Source organism: Cupressus sempervirens, chromosome 6 (genome assembly GCF_028749045.1).
Source record: "Cupressus sempervirens isolate cs-2001-9-10 chromosome 6, ASM2874904v1, whole genome shotgun sequence".
NCBI classification, from domain to species: Eukaryota; Viridiplantae; Streptophyta; class Pinopsida; order Cupressales; family Cupressaceae; genus Cupressus; species Cupressus sempervirens.
The window spans coordinates 26,786,720-26,814,457 of NC_143123.1; the positions used below are offsets into that span (position 1 = coordinate 26,786,720).

At 36.8% G+C, this 27,738-nt stretch overlaps 3 protein-coding genes across 6 annotated transcripts in view; 1 reads left to right on the top strand and 2 right to left on the bottom strand.

The window, feature by feature from the left end:
* LOC149550912 (DNA repair protein RadA-like protein) overlaps positions 1-27,738 on the top strand; it is a 168,983-nt gene that overhangs the window by 79,265 nt on the left and 61,980 nt on the right. For all 4 annotated transcript variants that reach the window (XR_016352635.1, XM_089786478.1, XM_089786480.1 and 1 more), the window contains 2 exons: positions 13,575-13,655; positions 13,867-13,932. Coding sequence is in view for 3 of the 4 variants with exons in the window: in XM_089786478.1 (XP_089642604.1) it covers positions 13,575-13,655; positions 13,867-13,932 (147 nt within the window). In the remaining variant the exon portion in view is untranslated. The remainder of the gene's footprint in view (positions 1-13,574; positions 13,656-13,866; positions 13,933-27,738) is intronic.
* Positions 999-1,878, bottom strand: LOC149550914 (uncharacterized). The gene is made up of 3 exons (XM_089789515.1): positions 1,440-1,878; positions 1,055-1,297; positions 999-1,010 (listed from the first exon to the last, which is right to left on the bottom strand). The coding sequence occupies exons 1-3, from the start codon at positions 1,827-1,829 to the stop codon at positions 999-1,001; spliced, it is 645 nt and encodes a 214-aa protein (XP_089645641.1). The 5' UTR covers positions 1,830-1,878.
* LOC149550915 (uncharacterized) lies at positions 7,602-10,324 on the bottom strand. Its single transcript, XM_089786477.1, has 5 exons — positions 9,219-10,324; positions 8,794-9,090; positions 8,558-8,682; positions 8,187-8,463; positions 7,602-8,079 (listed from the first exon to the last, which is right to left on the bottom strand). The coding sequence occupies exons 1-5, from the start codon at positions 10,140-10,142 to the stop codon at positions 7,693-7,695; spliced, it is 2,010 nt and encodes a 669-aa protein (XP_089642603.1). The 5' UTR covers positions 10,143-10,324; the 3' UTR covers positions 7,602-7,692.

A 27,738-nucleotide genomic window follows, 5' to 3' on the forward strand; every position in this document is an offset into this window, starting at 1 on the left:
AAATCAAATGATCATAATGATTTAAATCATAGAATGTATGTAAGATGATCCATAAGACATCAAATCATAAATTTATGTAAGAATCTAAGATGAAGATCCATGAAAGTTTGAAACATATGTCTATCAATGATTCAGTATCAATATCTGTAAACAAAATATAAAAACAAGGCTCCAGCTCAAGCTTCAGGCTCATAGTCATCATCATCCTCAACATCATCCTCAAGCTCGGCTACAGCCTCAGCCTCAGCCTCTGAGTATCCAGTCTGCCTAGTAGCAAGGCGTCTAATGTAGGTCCTAGAGGACTGTCGAGCCATATCTCCTGCATATAAGATGGGCTCCCGAATGTCGCTAGGGCCTGTGTCTGTGCATGCACGTGTGTGTCTACCAATGCCTGAAGAACGTGCTCTAGCTGCCTCAGCCTCTATATCCACCTGGTCAATCCACGCATGGTCTTCCTCAGTGAAGACTGGATCTACAACCTCTGTGAGCCACTCTGATTCTGGATCAATCTCCTCCAGAATGATCGGAGAGGAGTCAGTGCCCAAAATCTGTCTGATCCTAAGACGGAGGTTGTAATGAACGAAGACAAGATCATTCAACCTCTGCACTGTCAACCTATTTCTCCTCTTCGAGTGGATGTGCTCGAACATGGACCAACTGCGCTCACATCCAGAAGCGCTGCTTGGCTGACTTAGAATACGAATGGCAATTTTTTGAAGTTTTGGGGTTGTGGCCCCAAACATTTGCCACCATCTATTTGAAATAAGGGAAAATAAAAATAATTAGTCTCATTTACAAATTACAAATTACAAGTTAACTCTAAAATTATATAATCAACTTTAAGTTTAGAATCTAGATTCATGAACATTGAATATATTATTTAATTTTTACCTGGCTGTATTGTTTCCCGAGCATCTATGGCTACCCTGCTAGAGAAAAGTGGCCCTTCTTTATTATTGAACTTATCAAGCTCAATAATTGCAGCACTGCTATGCTCATCAGTACTCAACCTCTGGATCACTGTATATAATCCGGTGAGAACCTCCTCATCTGCCTTGAAGTCAGGATGGAAACGAAATGCCGAATTCAAAAAGTAAGCTGCTGCATGGATGGGTCTGTGGAGCTGATTCTGCCATCTCCTAACAATGATGTCCCAAATAGGGGCATACTTCTCCTGCACTCTTGCATACTGAGCTCTAATGGCCTCCTTGGCCCTATCCATGCCCTCATATATGTAGCCCATAGAGGGCTTCTCCCCATCAGCAGTTCGTAGGAGAGATACAAGGGGCTCAGTGGCCTACATATAAAGTAAAACAAAAATTTGAGTCAAAACTTAAACATAGAATAATTCAATAATATAACTTAAGGTAAAACTAAATCATTAAACAATTAGCATAGTAAACTGTAAAATATTAAATGTTAAATTGCAATAAAATTACCTTAAGGATTTCTCTAGCAGGTTTCCAAAAACCATCATCATCAAATATGCAATCCACCACATCTATCTCTGCAATGGTCGTAGCATAGGAAGATGAGATCCACTCCCGCCCAACAAACATGCTCCTCAAATCATCCCTTGATGTCAACAAGGACTGCAAGGCGATGAAATTCGAGGCAAACCTCGTGATCCCTAGACGAGCTAACTCTTTGTCTCTTGTGTACTTCCTCATTGTGCTAAGGACAAATGAATGATTATAAATAAACTTGCATATGTTTTTTGCCCTTTCCACACATGACTTGACCCACTCAAGTTTGCCAATTTCCTCCAACATGAGGTCAAGGCAGTGTGCTGCACAAGGGGACCAAAATATGGTGGGGTGCCTCTCCATCAAAAGTTTGCCTACAACAATTTTAAGATAATTAGAAATTCAAATTTCAAACATGTTAGAAGTTAGAACTTAGGAAACTTAGAAATTCTAAGTTAGAATTAGAAAAAGTTCAAAATTCAAATAAATTTATTTTCAAAACTTAAAAAGTTAAAAGTTTACCTACAACAACATAACTTGCTGCATTATCCGTCACCACTTGCACCACATGTTGTTCCCCCACCTCTGCTATAACTTCCTCAATAACCTCACATAAGTATGTGGCGTTTTTTACATGAGCAGAAGCATCAATGGATTTGAGGAACATGGTATATCCTACAAGTAACAAAACAACGAATTATAATTACTATTAGCAATCAACAAATCAAAATTTGAAATAGTCAATCACGATTCAAAATTATGTATGTAGGAAAGTAGAATGATCAATCACCTCCACAGGATACAAGAAAATTGAGGAGTGTTCTTCCCCTCCTATCTGTCCAACCATCAGTCATGATGGTGCAACCCTTTTCGATCCACTCCTTTCGGTTGTCCTCAAGCTCATGCCTCATATCCTCAACCATTTCCTCCAAGAGGTGTCCACTCAACTCAGCCTCAGTTGGGGCTTTAAACCCCGGACCACAAATGGTAACTGCATCTATCATGTTCTGCCAATAGGGAGTCCTGTCACAAATAGATAATGATATTGATTAGAAATTTAGATGTCAAAAACTAAAATCATAAAACAAGTAGATATAATTAAAGTTTTACTTTTACTTTTAACTTTAACTTTGAAGATAACAAAGAAAACAGAATCAATTACCTTGGCTGCAATAAATGGAATGTTGCAAAAGTACCAGAATTTGCAAATCTCTTTTCTGGTAGCATCATGAATCTCTTTGTTCAAACCCATGCCCTCAAGTGTGGGTTGGGAGCCAGGAGTAGTGCGGGGCACAAAGTAACTATCCATTCTGTTTTTCCGCACTCTAGGCCGCAATAGGTTGGTGTTGGACTCTGTCTCAGTATGAGACCGACTACCACTAACACTCACATGAGCACTAGCACTAGGATGAAAATGAGGCCTAGAAGAACCCTCTCCAACACAACCTACGGATGCGGAAGCTGATGCAGATGTAGATGCGGTTGCGGATGTGGGAGCACGGGAGCCAATACCTCTTAACCCTTCAAGTTGCATTTTCTTAGTCAACTTGTCTTGTTCAATTTTTTCTAATGCCACTAAACAAGAGCGTTTTGCCTCAGCGGTTTGATGAGTGCAAACTGTGACATCATGGCTAGGTATGCCAACAATGTGGTATTTCAATCTATAGATACCTCCCGAATTTATTTTTTCTTTGCAAAATATACATTTTGTTTGATATTTGGTTCTCCCAAGAAACTCTTCATTATATTTCCAGCATTCATCTTTTTTAGCCATTGTGGAAATTGGAAAATGAAAGCAAAGGGTTGCTGCAATAAAAAAATTCATGTAAAAAATCAAAGTTTGCAACTAATAAACAAAAACTACAAAACAACAAACCCTAGTTTGCAATTTAGTAAAAATAAAAAACATTCAAGATTTGCAAATGAACACTAAAAAAATTTAACAAAAAATGCATACTACACTAACATGCAAAAAAAAAAACCAACACTTACCTCTTGCAAATGAGTTGAGGAGTGTTGATATTGACTCCTTAATGCTCCCAATGCAATTTATGGCCTCCCCAGATGGACTTCTGATCTCTTTGGTGCTCTTCCTTCTTGCCGGTTGGAAACCTATGGATTCTCTTTTCTCTTCTTCTCTCTCACTCTTCCTCTCTTCTACTCATACTAAGCAAATAGAAGGCTCCTTAGGGTTATAACAAAGAGGAAAGTCAACTTAGAAAGCAAATAAAACATGTGTTTTTTTTTTAAAATTGAATTTTCTATCCTTGCTGCCGCGGCCGATTTCTGGAGATTCACGATGACGATTTTGTCGATTTTTGCCATGAATCGCCGATTTTGGCGATTCAGGCGATTCACAAGAAAAAATCGCCACCAGCGATTTCCGATTCCAAAAAAATCGGGAGCCATGAATCTTATCGCGATTTCGGCGATTTTGGCGATTTCATGGCGATTTTTGGAACTATGGTTAAGATTAACTATTATTATGTGTTAAGTTCGAGTATATTCAAACCCAAGACCTCTTCGATGAGAGGCTCACAATTCACCGTTGCGTTGTAGGCTCTTGCCTAAGATTTAATAAATTTTTTTTTGATCAATAAACGGCCGAAGCCTAGATTAATTATTATTATTTGTTCGAATTAATTATTATTATATGTTAAGCAAAGGTAGATTCCAACCCAAGACCTCCCACATGAGAGGTTCACAAGTTATCGTTGCGTTGTAGGCTTTTGCCTAAGATTTAATAAATAATATTAAAATAAATGGACAGATAAAATAATCTATTATTATAATAATATACAAAATTAAAAGATAAAATTAAATGAAAAAATAAATAACAGTATAAACTAGTTATAAACAAAGGAAAAAACAAAATGTTAAAAAGCATAAAAAACACAGAAATACCAATATGATTCATATCGATCTGTAGTAAATCTGAACATCAATGCCGATCAACTAAATCAATGCATACCATCATTGACACGAGACATCCACAGTGGCATATAAAACGTGTCTACCTGGACAGACATAACCATGCACATTAATACAATTGGGGTGAAGATAGCCACAAGGATGGGGCATTTTATGACTCATACCCACAAGAATTGGTCACTAAGGTCTGAGAGGAGGGAACAATAAGATTATCTTCGCCTATCATGGTGCAAAAGGAAAAGGGAACCACAACCAATATATATTTACGGCTCAAGGAATGCAATCCACAGTTATAGAGGAGAATTACTTCTGATAGAGTATTTGTCATAGCGACATAACCAATAATATGTTGCAGAGACCGGGCGATAAGTATTGCATTTATGGACAGGAAATCCAGAATTTATATTTGCATTAGTGATTAAGCATATATCTCTGAAAGCTTTGCATACTCAGTGGAGGACATTACCTTAAGCGGTTCATAAACAGTGACATGGCAAGGATAGTGCCTGTGAAGAGCATGTGGTATTCCTACCATAAGACTTACTCTATACAAACTTATGTCCCCCTATTCATTATTGGTATTCCTAACGATGAGGAGCAGCTGGATTCTAGATCAATTACTACTGATTACCTACAGATTCAGATTTGGAAAAACTTAGTCAAAGATTAGGGTATTAGGGCCACTGCAGACTTTTACAGTATATCCTTCTCAGATTAGTTCAGATTTTCTTATTGGACTGATTGTATATTCGTCCTATTTGAAGGTGTTGAAATTGAGCATTCAGATCATACCATTGGATTCTAGATCAATTACTACCGATTACATATAGATTCAAATTTGGAAAAACTCTCCGTCAAAGATTAAGATATTAGTTTCACAGCAGATTTTTGACAATACGTCCTTCGCAGATTAATTAAGGTATCCTTATTGGGCTGATTATATATTTGAGCTATTTGTCAAGAGCAACCATTCTTTCTGACACAATAAGACTATCAGTTCACATTATCTTGCTGACAATCACCTGAATAATATATATTTCATATAAAACATCTCCATAGGGAATAGAGAATATAGTAATATACGTACATAACTATAAAGGCATATTAAAATAATTATCATAAAATATCTAAGGGCCATATTTTCATCTTCTATTTTCAGTCCCATAAAGTACTCCATATTTTCCACATTGGTTGAGTATGCCACTGAGTTATTGATGCTGGAAATAGTTTTGAATATCAACTTAGATTGAATAATTCTACATATACATCGAGACATTGTATGCACAATTACAGTTGTCAGAAAATTCTGTATATTTTCAAGGAAATCAATTTCACGATTGGCACCTCATTATTTGAAGAATATTGTCTTCATTAACATACAATTACATCAAATTGTAGAATTGAGTATAGATTACAAACATAAAGAAGTCTGTTGGAATTGAGATGCCAGAATTAGAGTTCCAAATCACATAAGACGATCAAGCTACATTATAGTAGTATTAGAGCATAATCCTGCCATCCTGTAAATACAAGTTTATTCAAGCTTAGGAAAAAAGAACAAGGAAGGCCAACATGAACGAAATAACCAATGAGATAAGGTCCTATATGGAACAAACAAACCAAGCCTGCTAAGTCAGATGGATAAATCAAATCAAGCCCTCATAAGTCAAATAGATAAATCAAACGAAGCCCTCTTCCAAGCCTTATAAAACATGGGGAACTCAATCAATAATCAGAAAAGCTATCCCCCCCATGGAAGGCATATTAGTTCAAATCATTCAAAAAATAATAATTTTTCATTAACTTCTGGGATACCTCAATTTCCCTTCTTCCCCAAGGAAGAGATACCAATAGAGGAGAAAGGAATAGAACAAACAATGAATAGCATTGAGGACATTGCAAGAGCTTATGTGAATCTTGAGCCCCACATTACAGAGTTTGTATCATTTAGAGATTTTCATGAAGAAAAATGACGAGAGGCACCTAGGAGGCACATAATATGGACCAGGAAAAATCAGAACACACTCACAGTTGAAGAAATTGAATACCTTCTTCACCTTGAGCCCCGTGAGAGAAGAATATGCACCCCAATTTGTAATACTTCATTTGGAGGGGAAAACACATGAATGGTGACATAATAGGCTTATTTCCTTGGTCCACCAAAATATTAACTTCTATGGAGAATTTTCCAAAAAGCTTATTAGTAGGTTTGATGAAAGAGACCGTGAATGACATGTCCAAGAGTTACCCACCTCAAGTAAACTGGAAGTGTAGAGGAATCTACCTACGAATTCCATGGGTTATCTGGTATGCTCCCAAGTCTTTACCCGGAAGAGGCTCACTTATATGTTAATAGAAGAACTAACCAAAACTGTGTATGTAACAGTCTCTGCTGGATTTGGATTAAAATATTGAACTAGGACTGACGAGAATTTCATCAAACAGTTGTAATATAACCAGTTCTTTGAGAATAAAGGTATTACCGTCCCAACACTTTACTCTTTCATGGAGTAAATACTAAGGAATAAACATGTCAAACAAGATACCAATACATTCAAACAAATTGGAATTTGAAGCTGATTATAGACAACACAAAAACTTATATTCAGGTCAATAAATCAATGAGCTTAAAGCTACAGTCTGAGGATTCGATTCAGTCTTATAATATCATCAGATAAGAAAATTGAACATTACAGAGTGAATAAGAATGAACAGACCTGAATATGATGAATGTGGCTAAGAGACTTGAACAGGTAGCAACCACTCAGTTTGTCAATGATTCCAGTTACTCAACTCGACTACCACCTGTTGCTGAACTCTAAGCTGTTGATGGAACCCGACTCATACTGTAGGTGCAGATAGTGCCGTGGCAGATGCTAAGTGCCCAAACCGTATATTGTTCAGTGAAATCCTTAGTTGCCGATTCGTGACACGAATCCGATTCGGGCACGTGAATCGGATCCGTGGATTCGGGATTTTTTTTTTTTCCCAATTATGATTCGTGGAGGATTCGTGCATATATATATATATAATTATATATATGCATTATATATACTAAAAAAAAGAGAAATATACATAATTCTAAAACTAAATCATTTCATAGTATGAATCTAGTATACTTGATCAATGACATTGATAATTAATCTATTTTCACGATTATAAAGGAAATCAACACATTCACATTGAATTACTGAAAGTGAAAGCTTGTAACATTCAAAATATAGATCATTAAACTTAAAGTTTATAACATGATTTACTCATAAAAGAGTCAAGAGTCAACACTAAAGTTTTTTATTTAATCATCAAATGGATTTTCAAGAAAATCCGCATCAGAGGGGTACTGGTGAGCTGCAAGTGCTGCATCTGTATTAGTAGAGGAACCCAAACCACTAGTAGTAGAGGGGATTGTTAACTCATAATCCTCCTCCTCATCATCCACATCAATCAAAGTGGATCTAGCAAGATCTCGGATGGTCATATCTAAATCAGGAGTCTCGGGTGCTACATCCCAAAGCTTTTCGGGCCCCTTCTTGTACTTAGGATCCTTCCGTGACAACAAGCGCAAATTGTTGTGAATGAACACAAGGTCTTCTGATTTTTTTGGAGCCAACCGGTTGCGTTTGATTGAGTGGATAAAGGAGTAAGTACTCCAATTCCGCTCAGCGGCAGAAGAGCTGGCAACCTAAAGAGAAATTAAAAATTATCAATACAACAATCAAGATAAATAAATTAAATAATAAATTCAAGGAATTGAGAATGTTAACCTTAAGCTTAATTTTACAAACTTACTTGGGATAGGACCTTTATGGCAAGAGGTTGGAGATACGTGAAGGCTTGCCCGTGAAGGTACCACCATTTGATGGCACCCATCCTGCTTTGGTCTGCTATGGCAATAGGGTCGAAATCCTCACCTGAGTTGAAAGCAGCAAATTCACTCCTCACAATTGCCCCAATCTCTGGATCTTGGAATATCTTAGCTAGTGCCCTCTTATACCCATCTGCAACCTCTGCATCTCTAAATGGTGGCACTCTACCTGGAAGGCGAAGTACATCTGCACTATAGTACCTGGGGATAACAAAAGACAATTGAACACTATCAAATATCAATAGCACAAACATTGGATAAAATAAGCACAAACATTTGATAAGAACTATAGTACCTCGGGGATAGAGCATATGCAAGGAGGTGCAAAGGTGTGGTCATCTTGTTCCATCGATGATGAACAATTTTTTCCACCTTCTTGTAAAGGGTGTCCTCAGGATCATTCTCCCTCCTTTGTATGGCCTAAGATATGAAATATGAATAATAATTATAATTAGTGAATATGTCAATTTAAACTTTAGAATCTAGATATCTCTCAAATAAAAAATTGTTGTAAAAGAGCGTAAAACTTACCATTTTAATTTTTTCCAGCATACTATCCATGGAATCATAAATATCCCCAAGGCATGGCTCATCACTATCTGCGAAGCGAAGCATTGCCATTATTGGATCGGTGATTTCCAACACATAACTCACAAGACCCCACCAATCCTCATCTAGTATCATTCTTCTCACATTTAAAGCCCTTGCTGTATTGGAATTCTTCCAAATGCCCCATTGGGGGCTAATGACCATATGCTTCAATGCTTCTTTTACCTTCACAAGTCGTCTCAAGACGATTGTGTGAGAGGCAAAGCGGGTTTCAGCAACCTAAGAACATGTTAAACTCAAGTTAGTAAAACATTTAAAAATTAAAACATGTTAATGTAAACAACAACAAAAATTAATAATTGTGGAATCCAATAATATTCAATTATATATTAAATATAAAAATTTACCTTCAATAACTCCAAGTCCGAGAAACTCCTAAAAATTGCTTGTGACATGTGGTGATTTGTCACAAACATTTGAATCTCTTCAGCTTCCTCATATATCCTTTTCACCCAATCTATTTCGGTGCCAATTGCTTTCATCACTAAATTGAGAGAGTGGACGGTGCATGGTGTCCAAAAGATATGATCATATCTAGACTCTACAATTATCCCTGCAGCCCTGCAAACTTTTGCATTGTCCGTGACCACTTGAACAACATTATCAGGACCCACTGACTCTATGGCATCAATGAGAATGCGTGAAATAAATTCTGCATCTTTCACTTGCCCTTCACAATCAACTGCCTTCAAGAACATTGCCCCCTTAGGGCATACAGCAATAACATTGATCAATGGACGGTTTCTACAATCTTTCCAACCATCCGAAATAATAGACACACCCGATTGAACCCAAAAATCTCTTATTGGTTGAAGTTGAGCCTCTACATTTTTCCTCTCATCATGTAATATGGTAGTGCGCAACTTCTCATAACCAGGCGGTTTGTAACCATGGGGTGCATCATTTATTGCTTCCACCATCTCCCTAAAATAAGGTGATCTAGCAAAATTAAATGAAACACCATTTGCAATTAAACAACGTCCAATTTTGTGATCAGCAATGTCTCTCTTTTCAATTTGGAATGCCCTATCTAGTGGGCCTCTCTTGCGGGTGAGTGGAGATGGGTCTTCATCTTCATCATTTGTAGTTGGCATAGGCAAAAAAGGATGTGTTCTTGTGTTTGTTTGATCAAATGATGGTGTTGGTATATTTGTTTTTTGGGAAGCACCACGTTTTGCTTTTGCAACTGCTCTATCAGCATCATCTTGCTCTTTTGCTAATGCTGCTATTTGTGCAACTGGTAATCCCTTCTTATCACTACCTTGACACATGTGAATTCCTTCACCCGCAGGGCCCAAAAAATGTAGTTTCACTCGGGAATAGGAGCTTCTATGTTGTATGTTGCAAAAATTACATTTCCATATGTATGCCCCACCCCCAGGACATTGTGCAACTCTTGTTGTGTGTCTCCATAAAGGAGACCCCTTATCAATTTTGAAGCTTGGTGATGCAGCCCCACCCCCACCCACTGAGCCTTGACTACTCATTGTTCTATTCTTGCAATCTAGAAAAAATGAAAGAAAACCATACTTCACACTTGCACAAAAACTTGAAAATTTGGAAAACTAAAAATAAATCAATAATCTATGAAAGAATTCAAGAATATGGTTGAAATGCATACCTTAAACACTTCTTGCAAGGTATTTGAAGCTCCACAACCGATCTCCTTCGAATCCAAGCACTTCACTTCAAACTAGCAAGTATGAGAGAGCAAAATGAGAGAGCAAAATAGAGAGCAAAATAGAGAGCAAATGAACTTGCATTGTGATTTAGAGGGTCGTTTTTAGGGTTTAGGGCCTTTAGGGCAAAAAAAAAACATTAAAAAATGATAATGGGCCCACGTTTTTGCATTCTCCTCCTTCATTGCTGCGGATTCACGCGGATCCGCGCGTGGATCCTCGAGGATCCGGGCAGGATTCGTAATCCTGCCTGTGGATCCGTAAGGATCCGCGGGCCGCGGATCCTTACGGATCCACAGGCAGGATTACGAATCCTGCCCGGATCCTCACGGATCCATACGTGGATCCGGATCCGAATCGGACCCGAGCCCGGATCCGGCCTTTTCCAGGCGAATCCGGTAACTAAGGTGAAATCCCTTCCCGTGATCAACTTTCAAGACGCTGATGCATTCTCCAGTTACCAACTGCAACGCAAAGTCTTTGCTGTAGATACTTCCAATACTGCCTTTGCTATACTGTTCCGCCCGACCTTCAATCCTACAAGATGGGGCTCATGTGCAGATAATATGTGGGACTGGTTTAGTGTGAAGGGATACCTGCCCAACTGTCCCGTATTCTCCTCTGATGGAAAAATACGCTGCCACTGTATAAAATGCAGATGAAGGAAATCACACTTTGCAAAAATAATACCAACTCTGACCTGGACGTGTCTGATTTCTTGAATGCCAACTCACTTCAATTGGTGTCGTTAAGAAGCCAATACCATTCACTGATCAGTCCTCTTCCTGCTTACTTTTGTAGTTCCAACTTGTTATCTAATCTTCAAATTGAACTCCAAATCTGATAGTAAACTGTGCTGAACTAGGTTTGCATCTAGTTGCACACTTTTCCTCAAGGGTTTTCATCCTTAGGAAAATCCAGTCACAATTAAGCAACCTTGGAAATTGTATCATAACATATATTCGTTGTACCTTTCCCAAGACGGAGTCTCTTATTTATAACCTCGATGTGAGGGAAATGTTGTGGAATAAGAGATGTGGGATAAAACACCAATTTCGTCTTCTAGTCACTTAAGTCACTTTATAAAGTGAATGCCTTATTAAAACATAAAGTAACTTTATTAAAGTACTTTAATACATTAAAGGACGAACTTAAGACAAATATTGGATATCTATAAGGCCTTAAGGTGAGAGAAGTCGAGAGGAGATGGTATCATAGTTGGAAGGCTTCTCTAAATTAGTTATGAGATAGCTAAAGCCTTATGAAGTTCTTCCACAAGGGCCAAGTACCTGATCATGTACTTTCCCATAAGGATTGGGAAAAGATAGTGTTTCCCAAGATTATAAGAATAGATATGCTAAAGGATATCCACAGGGCCTCTGCAGAAGAAAATCATAACAAGATAGTGACATAGTTTGAGGATCATTCTAAAAATTTTGTAATACAACTAGAGCCCCGTGAGGTCCTCTCCAATGAGCTCGAAACCTAATTACGAACTCCCCCCTAAGGACTTGGAATATTCATTAAAAACTCATCTTGGAATAACGAAAGACTTGTAGTGGAGCAAGAAATTTTGTAGTATATTAGGATAACTTCCACCTTTAAATTACTCTTAATATTATAAATTGATCTTCATATTCTGTAAAGTTTATTTTCGTGAAAAAACACAGAAATACCAATATGATCCATATCGATCCTTAGTAATTCTAAACATCAATGTCGATCAACTATATCAATGCAAACCATCATTGAAATGACACGTCCATGCTGGTATATAAGACATGTCTACCTAGATAGACACAACCCTCCACTTGAATAGAAATGGGGAGACGATAACTGTAGGGATGCGACATTTCATGATTTACATCCACAAGAATTAGTCACTATGGTCTGAGAGGATGAATTGGTATTTTAAACTTTTAAAAACATGAAACCATATAAAACATAGAGAGACCAAATGTCAAGACAAAAAATCCAAATTTCACGTGGAAAATCCTTCAATAAATCCTTCAATAAATGTTGCTCACAACCTAGTTCCTCAATGAATGATCATCACACCCCTCAATATAGCATGCATTGCCTTTTATCAGGGAAAAACAAATGCATATGTGGCGATGCACAAATCTGGAGCTAGCCTCTCCACTCAAAGACGTTACAAGGAATCTGAAATCATTGTACCAAACGTAGGAAAAAGGAATAAATAAATTGAATCATCAATCAATAGGAACCCTCTATTACAGCAAAGAGATTAATTCGATTTGATAAAAGCTGTCTTTTTGAAGATTCAATTGTGATGTGTAAATCTAACTTGGCAAACAAGCAGGTTAAGTAGACAAGTAGCTAGATTAGGTAGACACCTGACCAATTGAAGTAGACAACTATGCAGCTAAAGCATGTAACCAAGTAGCTCAACTAAACAACCAAGTAGTTTAAGCATGCAATCAAGTAGTTTTAGCAGACATCAAAGTAGCTGAAGCAACTTAACCAAACAACCAAGCAGCTCAAGAAGACAACTAGATGGGTCATGAACACAATCAAGTAGCCTAAGCATCTCGATAGGAATTTTATTCCAATTTTCTATTACTTTGAGTAAACCTTTAAAATTTATGTGACCTTGACTATCAACCTTTGACATCAATGGCAAAATATTTAACAAAGGCTAGTGCTTTCCAAGGAGGAGCTTTCAAGGATTTCAAAATGACCAATAAATGGGAACATTACATTATTTTATTGTAATTCATTTGTAAATAATATAATGAGAGTGCTCTCTTTCTTGCTAGGCTTTATTTGAAAGGGTATTCTTAGGGTATATCTTGTGTTGTAGGTATTGTTCATCGATTGAAATTGTTTGATTTTATTACATGTATTGCTTTTCTTTTAAGAATAGGTTGCATTTCTTTTAATTATGTTATGCTATGTTTATTCGTTTATTGATGTGCGTCTCTCTTGTAAATAGTTTGTGATATGCATGATGAGTCATTTGGTGTTGTATATTAAATAGAGAGGTATGTTTCATGTTAACAGGTTGGTCATGTGACAAAGACGGGAGATATAGCCGGGCCACGCATTTTAGAGCATATTGTGGATGTAGTTTTATACATGGAGGTCTATTTTTCCGTTAGATATTTTTTTGTGTGTGTAGTCATATAATACTTTTATTGAAGGAAATTAATTTAAAAAAAAATGTATCAAGTAATTGCAAGTTTCCTTAGTATCCTTTCCTTACATTGCATGCCAACATTAGAGATCACTAACTAAATGTTAATCAGTGGATAGAAGTCTTCTTTGAGAAATTTTGTTGTCTTTGGTTTTGCAGGGAGATGGCTTATCATCAAATCGCCTTTTGAGAGCTGTCAAAAATCGTTTTGGGTCAATTGATGAGGTGTAATGTGTGTTCAATTTTTTTCTTAATTTGTACCTCAATGGTGATGGGCGTTTATTCTTTTGTTGCATCATTAATAGTTTATTTAACTTATTTGGATTATGTAGAAACTATATTGTATGCATATTATTGTTAGAAGCTAAAGCATTTGTAGGTTTAATACGTCACACTTATTTGTCTTTCTGGAAATTTTTAACTGCACTGTATTTATGTGCAATGCAATTGAGTATCTCTAATATAGATCTTACAGCATTATCTAGTTTATAGGTACACTCAAAAAATTATCAAAGAACATGCTTGTTCTAGCATCAAATTTAACTTTCAAATAGTTGCCAACTAAACACATGTGAACATTATATAAGGTTTACTAATATACATAGTTCCAATATATCAATGGTGATCATATCAAGGGACCATATTAGAATCAACAGTTTTGTGCCATAAGTTGTCGTCTCTTCATGGTTGTGTTGGACTTTAGTTGTCCTTTGAGGGAGGGAAGAAAATTTAGGCAAAAGTGATGATTTTTCTTAAAGAGTTAATCAGAACATTATTTCTTCTCAATCTCAGATCAAGAATTACTATAATATTCTAAATCATACTACATAGAATATATGTAAAGTGGGAAATAAGGTTTGCGAGGATGTATAAACAAACTAGGAAGGTTAGGCCTATCTCTCTTGTATTGGAAGAAAGATCATCCACTAGGTATCAAAAGGGATGCAGCACTAGCTAGATGCAATGATCCTTCACTGTTATGGAGGGTTGGAGTGCAATTGTGGATGAAAGATTGTAAGATTGGGGAACAAATGGAGAAAATTGAAGGTTTTATGTGCGTATGAGGATGAGTATAGATAGACAGATGATGTGAAGGATCTGGAACCAACAGATTACAATTGACTTAATTATTAATTCTGAGGTTGAAATGCTGGGAGTAGGGTGCCCTGGTTGACTTGTTCCTAGGAACAAGGTGCCTGGTTCGACTGGTTTCTGGTAGTTTTGATGAAACAACTTGCTGATTGTAACTCTTTACCTTATCTCTGTTTGCCCCCGCGGGTTAGCAGGTTTAATGCATATAATAGCAACATAAAATGTAAAAGAACATAGTATGACATATAACACCCAATGCTTTTATATTAATTCATAAACTATTTACAATTTATGACAACAATATGACCTCACAGTGACAACCCCTCCAATTATACGATATCCTATTCCATCCGAAAGAAGTACATATATAAACCAATGGGGTGTGAGGTGAACCGTCCCAACCCATAACTGCTTACCCTTCGGTTACACCAATAACATTAACAACATAAAAGACACTGTAACAAAAATTATTATTATTTCCCGATAACATCATCCACCCCCAAAAAGAAGTTGTCTATGACGTGATGGAATACTGTCAATATGTGAAAGTCGGACATAACCAGAAGATGCATATAAAATTGAAGATATATAATTGATATAATATTTATTTCATTATCAATATAAATATGATGATATATATTTAAATGATACAGAAAGCTGAAGTTTAAGGAAACTCAGACTACACATTTATATGTTACAGAAAGGCCTGGAATATCCGGTGTACATTGCAGATGCAGACACAAATAACAAGTCAATCTGCTATGAAAAAACCAAGTAATACAAGTAAAAAACAAAAGCCCTTAAAGTCATATGATGAGTCATTGCCAAGTCAACACAGAGATAGACTAAGACCGCTGTAATTGAAAGAAAAGACAAGAACGTTGCCAATAATGATCTCAAGTTTATTATAGAAGATTTTTATTGTGACAATTAAAATCTGAAGAATCCACGTCATCTATGGAGCAATAATGGACAAAGTAGAAAGACGGACAACAGCCAATAAATCATAGAGGTGTTCTATGTACAAACATGGGTTCCAATTGAAACATGGATACTCAGTAATGGCATATAAATGATGGAGCAGGAAAAATGAAGTGGTCAATGGCAGATGAAAATATTAGCCTGGTCAAAAGTATAATGGCAGCAATAATAATGAAATAGAGGATGCTAAAGGTTGATGGTAACTATGGAAGAAAAAATCTTTTTAATATCTATGTCAGGTTGAGTCAACAGAGTTTTACGGAAATCGCAAAATTTCGATGAAGCTATCAAAACTCAGTCAGCTTATATATTATGCAGAGCAGCAGTAATATATGATCTTAAGAAGCAGAAGGAATGATGTCTTTGAGGCCCCGATAAAATGTTATATATATTGAATATAATAAGGCACATATAATAACGCTGTATACTACATATATAAAAGAAATAGAGGAGGAAACGAGAAGAACATTACCACGTCATCAAAGTATATAGTTTAGAGTATCTAACATGGGTAAAAGAGAAGAATATTAATCAGGAACACATCAATATATTGGAACGACTCTCTACATACTGCGTTGAGTCTTCTAGCATTGCCAAACAATGATTGCAAGGAAGGGCAAATAGAATGAACAACAAACTGCAATCTCAGACAGAATATGGATTGTCTACAGGATGACAATAATGGTGGATGATTAATAATGGCAGTCATCAAATATAGTTTTGCTTGCAAGCATTGACAGTGGATTCATCCTAGCATAAATTGGATTGAAGTTTGGCTAATTGAAATGGCATCAAAACTTATATTAAAAATAGTGTTGAGAGTATCCAATTTCGCAAGCTGACAGACATTAGTTAAGTGTCCAAATCCTTGAGTGAGCACAAGTCATGAGAGGCAAGGATAGGTCACAGCTGGAAAGACATGTATGAGCAGCAATCATAATCTTTGAATAGGTTGAAGAAACAATTCCCATTATAAATACTGTCAACAATAGATTCGAGTAGCGTCAAATATTTATAAAGAGTTAAGACTGTAATAAATATTAAAATCCAATGACTAAGGTATGGTATGGTTTCAATGATAACACAATAGCAATAAAAATAAAAGAGTAATATTTTAAAAAAGGTGTGATTAATTATTTAAAAAGGGATAAACAAATATTACTTAATAAAAGATGCAGATCTAGGAAAGTTGTATACTTAGAAGCATTCTCCATTTATATTGAAAATTATGTATGTGATGTAATACACACACACAAACAGACATGTATGTATGTATGTATTTAGGACAAAGTGTGATAGAGTAGAGAAGCAGTGAGAGCGAATGATAGAGAAAAGGATTAATGCAGTTATAAAAGATATATAGATACAAATATAGCAAAGGTGTATGCTAAGATGTAAAGGAGAATTTATGATGTATACAGTGTTAAATTTAAACCAGATTAAGAGAGATAACATAAACAACACAAACAGATAACCTTTTTATCTTGGGAAAAACCCTCCTACCCGAGGGAAACAACTCAGGTTCACAAAGTCTTTCACAATCTTTCATAATATAATCAGCTACAAAGACTTTTACGAAGTACAAACTCCCATGGGAAATATACAAAAATGAAATCTCTTTTGAGATTGCTAGAAAGAATTTGTTGATAAAGACTTAACAACAAAGACCAAACAAACACACTGATTAGCTCCACTAAAGTCCCATGACCTGAAGAAATAATATGGGAAAATGACTAAACAAAGTAAGAAACAAACTCTTTCAGCTATCTTGAATGCATGGTAACAAGCACAACTCCATACTTGAGTGAACGCATAGATAAATATGCGCAGATAGAATAATCTGAAGACATCCACCACAAAACAGAGAGAACACTCTAATAGAATGGGAGCACAAAAGTCTCTGAAAGCTCGAACAGCATGAAAGAATGAATATTTCTCAACGCATGAACACCTTGCTGGAATATCTTTGCTCTAAATGACAGGACATGTATATGTTGATTAATCCTGATACCAAAGATAAATAATAATCTCAAATAATCGAATGGTCCCTCCTTGGAGAGTGAGACATAATCGATGCTCAAGGATATGCAAACATGAAAGAGAGAAACGAACAATTACAAATAGACTGCTGCATACTCATCGACTACGATATGGAAAAAACGTGCATTTCAAAAAGAATTGCTTCTGTCAACTCCCTTCCATGTGGGATACCAAGAATAGGATGCAATAGAATGTAAAATAACCCAAGTTGCCAATTTGGGTTCGGTTCCAAGTTCCAAGTTTGAGAACTGGTTTGTAAGTTGGTCAAAATTTTGGAAAGGGGTTTGGGTTCTTTAGTTCAAAAACATGTGTGTATATATATATATAAAGCATGAGTTAAATTAAAATGTAGCATAGTAGCATAAACACATTTAAACAACAAAACCACCATAAACAGTTTAACTTGTAATCATAGTGATCATACCATAATATAGTTCAATCAATTTCAAAATCAAAGATTCAAAACATTATAAATATCAAGTATCATTGTTTCACGTTCATCGTTCAACTAATGGAATGAAAATCATAAAAACTATTAATATTCTAACTAATGTGTTCTTCCTTAAGACAAAATAACCTGTTTGGAAACATAAAATGACAATGAGAAGCCACCAAAAGCAATTCATAACAACTTTTAGCATTGTGGATGCCAAAAAACATTTCAACTTTGCCAAAAAAGCACTTTCTAGCCGTTTGTGGGGCCTAGTTTGCTGTGGGTTTGAACCTTTTGGTGTTGGTTCGCTAGGGTTCGAACCCGATCGTATTCATAGGGGGGGAAAATAATCCTGCCCAAACCAAGTTCGAACCAGACAAGAACTACAGACCAATTCGGACTTATTTAGGTCTAGGGTGGGGGGCGGGAGTTACCATGGTAACTCAGAAAATAATCAATATCATAGCGTTGCCAATAGGTGCCCAATAACCAACTGCCAATAGGTGACAAATATGTGAGATAACATAGCTGCCGATAGGTGACAAATAATCAACTGTAGTAGAGCACACCAAAATTGCTAGAAGTTCGACTTCAATTGAGCATCAAATTTGCTAGAAGGTCGACTTCAGTAGAGCACACCAATAATTATAGAAGCTTACAAACAGAGAGAAGATATTTCTTGAAGTTACACCAGATTTTCAATATTTTCTCTTGGCAAGACAGAGATCTTCGATTTGTTTTTATGAGACAAGATCACGGGGCTGCAACCAGTCAAATGGTTATTCAATATTTCTCAAAATTTACACTATTGTCATCACATCCGAACAATAGACTAATTTTATCTCAACATAACAGAATAAAAAACATGACAATTGCAATCACAAAACACTCTTGTTATCTTCTCATAGTAATATCAAAAATTCAAAATACGACAATTGTTGTTAGAACATATTTCATCATAGCTGCTCCTATAAGATGAAAATAAATAATTAATGTATCAAATTTCCATCATGCCTACTCGCAGAGGATGAGATACACCATGCCTACTTGCAGAGGGTGTTTGAAAGAGGATTTTCACCTCAATCTTCTCTCTGAGAAGATTGTATTTACGTGATGCCTACACGTAGAGGGTAAATTCACCTTGCCTACTTGCAGTGGGTTAAATATTTTCATCATGCGTATGTAATGTCCTCTTTTTTTGGGACATTATAATTCAGTGTTGTTTGTTCACTTCGCCTCGGTTTCGTGGGGCGAGAAGGTTCTTTACGGGGTTCAATTCGAGATTTGGCCTAGACATTTTCAGTTTCAGACCCATCAGAGCAGTTTTGGCAGGTTGTCCGGATGCTTACTATTTTTACTAAGTAAACAGAGCTTAGTATTCTTGGTATCTCAGTGTTGGTTTGGAAGCGTCTCGCCGAGAGCTTTCCAACGAGCTATTACACGTGCTTATTCGAGTTCGTTTGGTCAGTTATTTTAATGCCTGACGATTATATGGTTTATTGGCTAAGTGACTTAAAAGTTCATTTAACTTGTCACTTTATTTTAAAAAGGTACTATGTTCACTTAAGTGACTAAAGGACAAAAAGGTGCTTTATCCCACATTGCTTAAAAGAGTGTGCATCACATTGGGAAAAGTGATAAAGGTACAACAGGCTCTACATGGGACGATATAATGATTATAATATTTAAAACAAATATTAATCTGGGAGCTGGAAACAGTTACTGGTTAACTATTTGAGGACGCAAACCCTTGAAGAAGCTTTTTGAGGTTGGATGCAAACCTAGCCTTCTTACAGGTTTTATCTATATTGCCAATCTGACTATTATTTTTGTTTGTAAGATTGGATTTTTTGGATTGTCGCGTGTTATTGTATTGCTATTGTGTACTACAGTAATGTTATTTGGCAACTATTTGTGTTAATTGCTGGTTTAAATATGTACTTCTGAATATTGGAGGAAATAAACACACTTTTCTAGGTTTTCTCGAAAGCATATCTGCTGGTTATAAATTGATTAACATTTTGGAATTTATATTAAATATTGGTTTTCTGTTCGGGTTTAAATCTGCACTTTTGTATCACTTGTTTTTGGTAAAATATCCGGAAAGGGATATTACAGTGGTCTCAGAGCTGGTCTTCCTGCCAACCTGTGAAGTTTTATCCACACAGACATAATTTTTGCAAGAGTTAGGTATTGGGTCGATTTACATCAGAAGAGTGTAGCTCCAGTTCACTGAGGTGATTTGGGAAAGGCCTTAACAATACATACATGCTGATATTTGCATGACAGAGATGTGTGGACGGCACAGGAGGGTTCCAGTGATCTATCTATAGTCGAAGAGTAATTTCATGTATGTATCTTCTTCAAGGTTTAGTTCAGTTGGGCTAGAATAACGTGGGTTAATAACGTAATGTCAAGCTCAGTAACATAGTAGGTATGGGGGATTGCACAATAGTCTTAGTAACTTCAGATTTACGTCCACACGTGAGCGACCATATACAGCAGTAACAAGTCAGGTTAATAATTAGGAATGCCTCATAGAGGAAGACGCATCTGCAAGGGTAGTTGCATGTTTGGAGGTGGCACATAATAACAATTCGACTCTGTGGGAATGCGTCATCATCTTCAGACCAATTTTATTTCCAATACTACAACTTCAGGGATAAACCAAGGTCAGGACGACCTCCATACTACTACTCATTATTGCCAATACCTTTATTCCTGAACTGAAGTTCATTAAGATAGCATTGGGTGTACTTGCAAACTGGTTTCAAGATGCCACAAAACTCTCAATAGCATCCTCGATGGTTCATAGGAGGTATACATTTCACGGGAAAAAATAAATTTGAACTCCATGACTTGGTTTGGAGAGTCTTAGCCGAATTGGTGTTACTGAGTAACCGACGACCATACATAGAAACTTTGGTCACAGTATTGACTATTTCCCTCCCTTCACGGGTTAGCAGATTCCTTCTGTCAGTGAAGCGGACAGCATTGGCAGTCTGGAAGGGTCTTTGGAGACGTGTTTAAATACAGTTGCAGCAAGGAAGGGATTCACAGAACCCAGATGATAGTCAGCTTGAAGTTGGTGATAAAGATAAGCTGCCGCTTGAGGTTGGTGATACGCAACCCATCCAAGCTTTGGAGGTTACTCTACAGTCACACGCATTCACTCTCATATCGAGGGGAGTTGCCACAACTACTGTCGCCAATTGTTTGGAAGCACGGGTGCTAGAGGAAGCCACGGGTCGGGTCTTATCCATGGTAAAACATCCCCATGTTCACACGCAACAGAGAGTATACGACTGTTGGAGTTGGTAGAGTTGAGAACAATATTGTCTCCATTCCACACCAATACATGGGTTGGCTAACTCCAGACAGTATCCTCCATAGTTACGACATTATCCCATACACAACAGTAGTCGAGTTACTCCACACGTTGGGTTTCGGCTATAGCTTAGGATTATAATGTATTCAAATCATCAATGAAGATGTTTATGGTGACTAATGAAACACATAGTAGGTACAGGTTGTGCCCAGGGTTCTCACGACAATAGCAGGAAATTGGTCAATGGATGACTGTTCTGGTGAATAGTTTGTTAGATAGAGCTCAATATTTTGGTTTGCATCATGGCACACTGAATCATATCATCCTATGCTTGGAGTACGATGTTGGTAGATTCAAAGGGATGTCAAATCTCAAGTTTCACGTTCCTATTCTGTTTGCAGCTAATAACGTGTAGAGTTGAAGGCAATGGAATGTGTAGAGGTGTAAATTCCTATTGAAGCGAGATCAATACAGGAAACCAGGGCAATTGTAAAGCATTTGAGGGGGCAAAGAATGACACTCCACAGAAAGTTCCTCCTATTGAAGCACCTGCTCTATCTCTAGAAGAGTTAAAGGAAGCAACAGATAACTTTGGTCCAAAATTTTTGATTGGAGAAGGATCCTATGGAAGAGTATACTATGCAACATTAAGCAATGGTTCAGCTGCAACGATTAAGAAGTAGATGTCAGCAGTCAACCAAAGGCGAACCCATAATTTTTAGCACAGGTTTCAATGGTCTCAAGGTTGAGGCATGAGCATGTAGTTGAGTTGGTGGGTTCTCGAAATATCATTGGTTAATATCAACTCACAACATTTGAGTCGATAAAGTAGTGGTTATGTTTTTATAGAATGTATATCTACGGAAGGGATTGAGATTGCATGATAACTGTTTGATTAAACACGTCAGTTCCAGATCAAAACTTAGGGGTTAGAATTAGCAGAGAGTATTACAATGATTGGCATCGAGTTGGAAGCAGATCTTGATCAGTCTTTCAATAAAAGTATAGAAAGACAGGAAGTTGTTGAAGACACAAGCATGGCTACAATTGACCTTTAAAAAAATAAGAATTCAAGGTACACTCATGATGGGCAAGTCAAAGATCCTTATGAATGTAAAAACGAAAGTAAGGAGACTGTATGATGAGTATAACAAATTTTTGTGAAATCTTCAAAAAGAATTTCCTTTCATTAATTATGTGGACTTTCAGCTAGAGCTGCAAGACAAGATCGATATGATGAGAAACAAATACCATGCATTAGCTCGAGATCTCCTTGTAGAGGACAGTTACAAAAATTTGCATAGGGCCGATATCAATCAACTGGATAGTAGCACTAATAATGGCACAAGCATACTAACAGATAATTGGGAGATAGAAGTAACTTATGGAGTTGTTTACACTAGCCGCCTGATGAGCATGTTGATGGCCCATATAGAAGAATTGACCAAGCCGCCAATGTTGGCAACTCCCCATCTTATTTAGATGTGGAAAACACTAGCATCTTATTTGGTGACATGGAAATTAACTTGGATGAATTTTATGGTGATACTAGGTTGGAAATTATGTCAAATTTTGAGGAGCAAATGGACCACAATGTTGGCAGGATAGATGAGCTAGCTCACATTGAGTTAGAGGATATATCTGAAAATATTGTTCCCCTAGGTGACGAGAAATTAGAAAATTCTATGGAGAACAACCCACTTGTGTTTGAAGGAGATGGTCAAAAACCATTATCACTCCTTGATTTATTGGATATGCTTTTGGTCAAAGAGGACAAGATTGTTCAAGTGTTGATGAGGATGGATGATTCTTCCAATTTGATTGAGGATGTCATGCGAAGATTGTGATAGAAGAGAGGCATGGGAATGTATGTGGTGTCACGAGTCCTCTTTTACATACTATTTTTGGAACTTTGAAAATGATAAAGTATCAGTACTTGCAACTATTAATGGATAGAGCTCTAGCAATAAAATTTGGAAGGGACAAGGAGAGTGAGGTAGATGAGCTATGCCTTCAATTGAGCTTAACACATTACATCATCCACCAAGGTGAAAATCAAACGAGTGGGGCAGCCAATTATGAAGAAGACAATCGTGGTTCCAGGACACAAGAAATCACACAAATCATTGAAGAAATTCATAAAGTGGATAGATCTGCAGACAAACAATGTAATTCAATCACGTGTTTTCTGTTTGAGACTTTCCATGATGAGAAGAATTCTAGGGATCAGCAAGTTAAAGAGTCTGAAAATTCTGATTTTTATGACAACAGCTGTACATTCTCATAGGAGCACATGGTTAGTGATACAACAAGTGAGGATAATTCAAAGATTTCAACTAATGGTGAACCATCATTTTACGAAGACTTTAACATAAGCAAGAGTACTTATGGTGGAGTAGGAAGTTCAGATTTATCCTTAGCATGCTCTGAGGGAATTTTTAGCTTACCCAAAGTTTTATCACCCAACATCTTATGAGATGGCTACGGCCTACTTGTTGATTGGTGATTTTTCTTGTTGGTATATTTCCGCTATCAGTGATTTGCCTGTGTATGTTGGTAATATATTCGCTGATTCTATTTGGCCTTCAAGGGTCAATGAGTTATTTGCAGATGAGTGGGGAGATCACACATCACCCTATGTTCCACATGAGGTGTCTACATTTTTTATTCAGCGGGATAGTGAAGATAGTGTTAGCACTCATGATGTTGGTGATTCACCAACCACTCTTTCCTTTACCCAGGATCATGTTGATTGGGTAATCGGGGATCCAGGTGTTAATAGTATCTTACATCTAGCAGATTATGCTGTGTTGTTACACAGTCATATGCTTATGATTTGTGTGTTTCAGCCTTATGACGCATCAGCGTTCTAGAGATTAGGGTTACTCTGTTCTCACTTGGGTGATATGATGGTGGAGTTAGATTGGCCGGGTTTATCATTGTCATCGATACAAATATTACAGGATTGGTATAGTGGTACAATGGTATAGATATTATAGGAGCTGGTTAGTGGTATCTCAGATAGCGTACAAGTTCTCACTTGGGATCCATGGGGAGAATCCCTATGTATTGCCTTTTATTAGGGAGCTAGGAGGAGAGTTTGGTCGTTATCATGTTGGGGTGGATATTGGTATATTGCCGAGCTCCCATCATCACTTGACAGTAGAGACTCACAGGGTCACTCATGGAGTGAGGCATTCATTCTGACAGAGGGTATTGGTACACAGGGCAGCGACACATGGCAATTAGTGTCCCTTAATGGTGAGACTTGGGATCTTGGCATTCAGTTATTTGGCACATTGATTCCTATTGTATTGTTTCACCATTCTGAGTTTGGGAAGATGCATGCCGGGGTACATTGACTGAGGAGTACAGCCTCATTCTCGAGGCGAGTATGGGATCCTGGCATTTGGTTTGTATAGATATGAGCAGAGTGCTTGAGGGTAAGCAATCTTTGAGAAGAGAGGTTTTGTAATGTCCCCTTTTTCTGGGACATTATAATTCAGTGTTGCCGACTCACTTTTTTTGGTTTCAGGGGGCGAGAAGGTTCTTTACGGGGTTTAGTTCGAGATTTGGCCTAGACATTTCTAGTTTCAGACCCATCAGAGCAGTTTTGGTAGGTTGTTCGGATGCTTACTATTTTTAGTAAGTAAATAGAGCTCAATATTCTTGATATCTCAGTGTTGGTTTGGAAGCGTTTTGCCGAGAGCTTTCCAACGAGCTATTGCACGTGCTTATCTGAGTTCGTTTGGTCAGGTATTTTAATGTCTGATGATTATATGGTTTACTGGCTAAGTGATTTTAAAAGTTCATTTAACTTGTCACTTTATTTTAAAAAGGTTCTATGTTCACTTAAGTGACTAAAGGACAAAAATGTGCTTTATCCCATGCTTAAAAAAGCGTGCATCACATTGGAAAAAGTGATAAAGTTACAAAAGGCTCCACATGGGAGGATATAAAGATTATAATATTTAAAACAAATATTAATTTGGGAGCTGGGAACAGTTATTGGTTATCTCTTCGAGGATGCAAACCCTTGAAGAAGCTTTTGGAGGTTGGACACAAACCTATCCTTCTTACAGGTTTTATCTATATTGCCAATTTGATTGTTATTTCTGTTTGTAAGATTGGATTTTCTAGATTGTCGCGTGTTATTGTATTGCTGTTGTATTATATAGTAACGTTATTTGGCAACTATTTGTGGTAACTGCTGGTTTAAATATGTACTTCTGAATATTGAAGGAAATAAACACACTTTTCTGGGTTTTCTCGTATGCATATCTGCTGGTTATAAATCGATTAACATTATGGAATTTATATTAAATATTGGTTTTCTGTTTGGATTTAAATCTGCACTTTTATATCACGGGTTTTTGGTAAAATATCCAGAAAGGAATATTACAGAAGCTTACAAATAGAGAGAAGATATCTCTTGAAGTTACACCAGATTTTCATTATTTGCTCTTGGCAAGAGAGAGATCTCCGATTTGTCTTTATGAGACAAGATCACGGGGCTGCAACCAGTCAAGTGGTTATTCAATATTTCTCAAAATTTACACTATTGTTATCACATTCAAGCAGTAGACTAATTTTATCTCGACATAACAGAATAAAAAACATGACAATTGCAATCACAAAACACTCTTGTTATCTTCTCATAGTAATATCAAAATACAACAATCGTTGTCAAAACATATTTCATGATAGCTGCTCCTATAAGATGAAAATAAATAATTAATGTATCAAATTTCCATCATGCCTACTCGCAGAGGATGAGATACACCATGCCTACTTGCAGAGGGTGTTTGAATGAGGATTTTCACCTCAGTCTTCTCCCTGAGAAGATTGTATTTACATGATGCCTACACGTAGAGGGTAAATTCAACTTGCCTACTTGCAGTGGGTTAAATATTTTCATCATGCGTACTTGCAGAGGATGAACACAAGAAGCATCATTATATGACTTCCCTGCCATAGAAGTACACACCATAAAATAGTTATTGAAGCTAAGACTCTCTGAGTAAGCATATCATTCTCCATTAGGCCAAGCTTTTTTCGGAAGTAGTTAAACTTCACTCTAGGAAGAGGCTTGGGAAGAATATCAATAACTTGTTCTTTAGTTGAAACGAACTTGAGTTTAATGACTTTCCTTTGAACCATGTCTCTTAGATGATGCTATTCAATTTCTACATGTTTGGATTTGTCATGAAAAATATGACTAACTGAAAGCTTTACACAGCTTTGATTATTGCACATAATCATAGTAGGCTCAACGATATGACTAAAAAGACCAGAGAGTAATTTGCGAAGACACAAAGCTTCTTTTGCAGCCATACATTCTGGTACATACTCTGCTTCAGCAGTGCTTTGAGCCACACAAGATTGCTTCCCGCTACACCAAGAAGTCATGGTTGAACGCAGATTGAAACAATATCCTTAAATACTCTTTCTGTCAAAAGCACATCCTTGCCAATCTGAGTTAGAAAAGCTTGTCAGTGTTAAATCAGCCTTTGAATCAAAAAATAAACCAAAACCCAATGTACCACGAACATATCTCAGAATATATTTGGCTGCTACTAAATGAATTTGCCTTGGTTAAGGCTGAATTGACTCAAATTATTAACAACATAACAAATATCAAACCCTTTGTTAACTAAATACATGAGGGAACCAATGAGCTGCCTATACATGGTAGGATCAATCAGATCTGATCCAGCAAATCCTCATAAAATTTCTTAAGATTTACTTCTATTGGAGTGGTTATGGATTTACAATCCAGCATACCAAACATTTCCAAAATATCTAAAGTATATTTACCTTGACTTAGAAAAATACCTTTAAAAATAATGGAAGAAGCCAAGATCTTTCATTTCAAGTTCTGATGTAAGGTACTTTTCACATTTCTCAATCAGACCATCATCACCAGTAAGAAGTAAATCATCCACATAAAGCACACGGATTAGAAAATTATTATCTTTCTTTTGGAAATATAAATTTGAATCAGCATCTGTCTTTTCAAATCCCAAGCTAAGAAGATAAATATCAATCCTTTCATGCCAAGCACAGGGTGCTTGCTTAAGGCCATATAAGGCCTTTTTCTGTTTGCACACATAGGAATCTTTGTCATGATTAATGAACCCTTCGGGCTGTTCAATAA

Coding starts and splice junctions, on each gene's coding strand:
- LOC149550914 (XM_089789515.1), bottom strand. CDS start 1,829: ATGGAGAGGCACCCCACCATATTTTGGTCCCCTTGTGCAGCACACTGC. Junction 1,298..1,439: donor CTGCTAGAGAAATCCTTAAG/GTAATTTTATTG, acceptor CTTTATATGTAG/GCCACTGAGCCCCTTGTATC.
- LOC149550915 (XM_089786477.1), bottom strand. CDS start 10,142: ATGTGTCAAGGTAGTGATAAGAAGGGATTACCAGTTGCACAAATAGCA. Junction 8,683..8,793: donor TGCTGGAAAAAATTAAAATG/GTAAGTTTTACG, acceptor TTCATATCTTAG/GCCATACAAAGGAGGGAGAA. Junction 8,464..8,557: donor GCATATGCTCTATCCCCGAG/GTACTATAGTTC, acceptor TGTTATCCCCAG/GTACTATAGTGCAGATGTAC.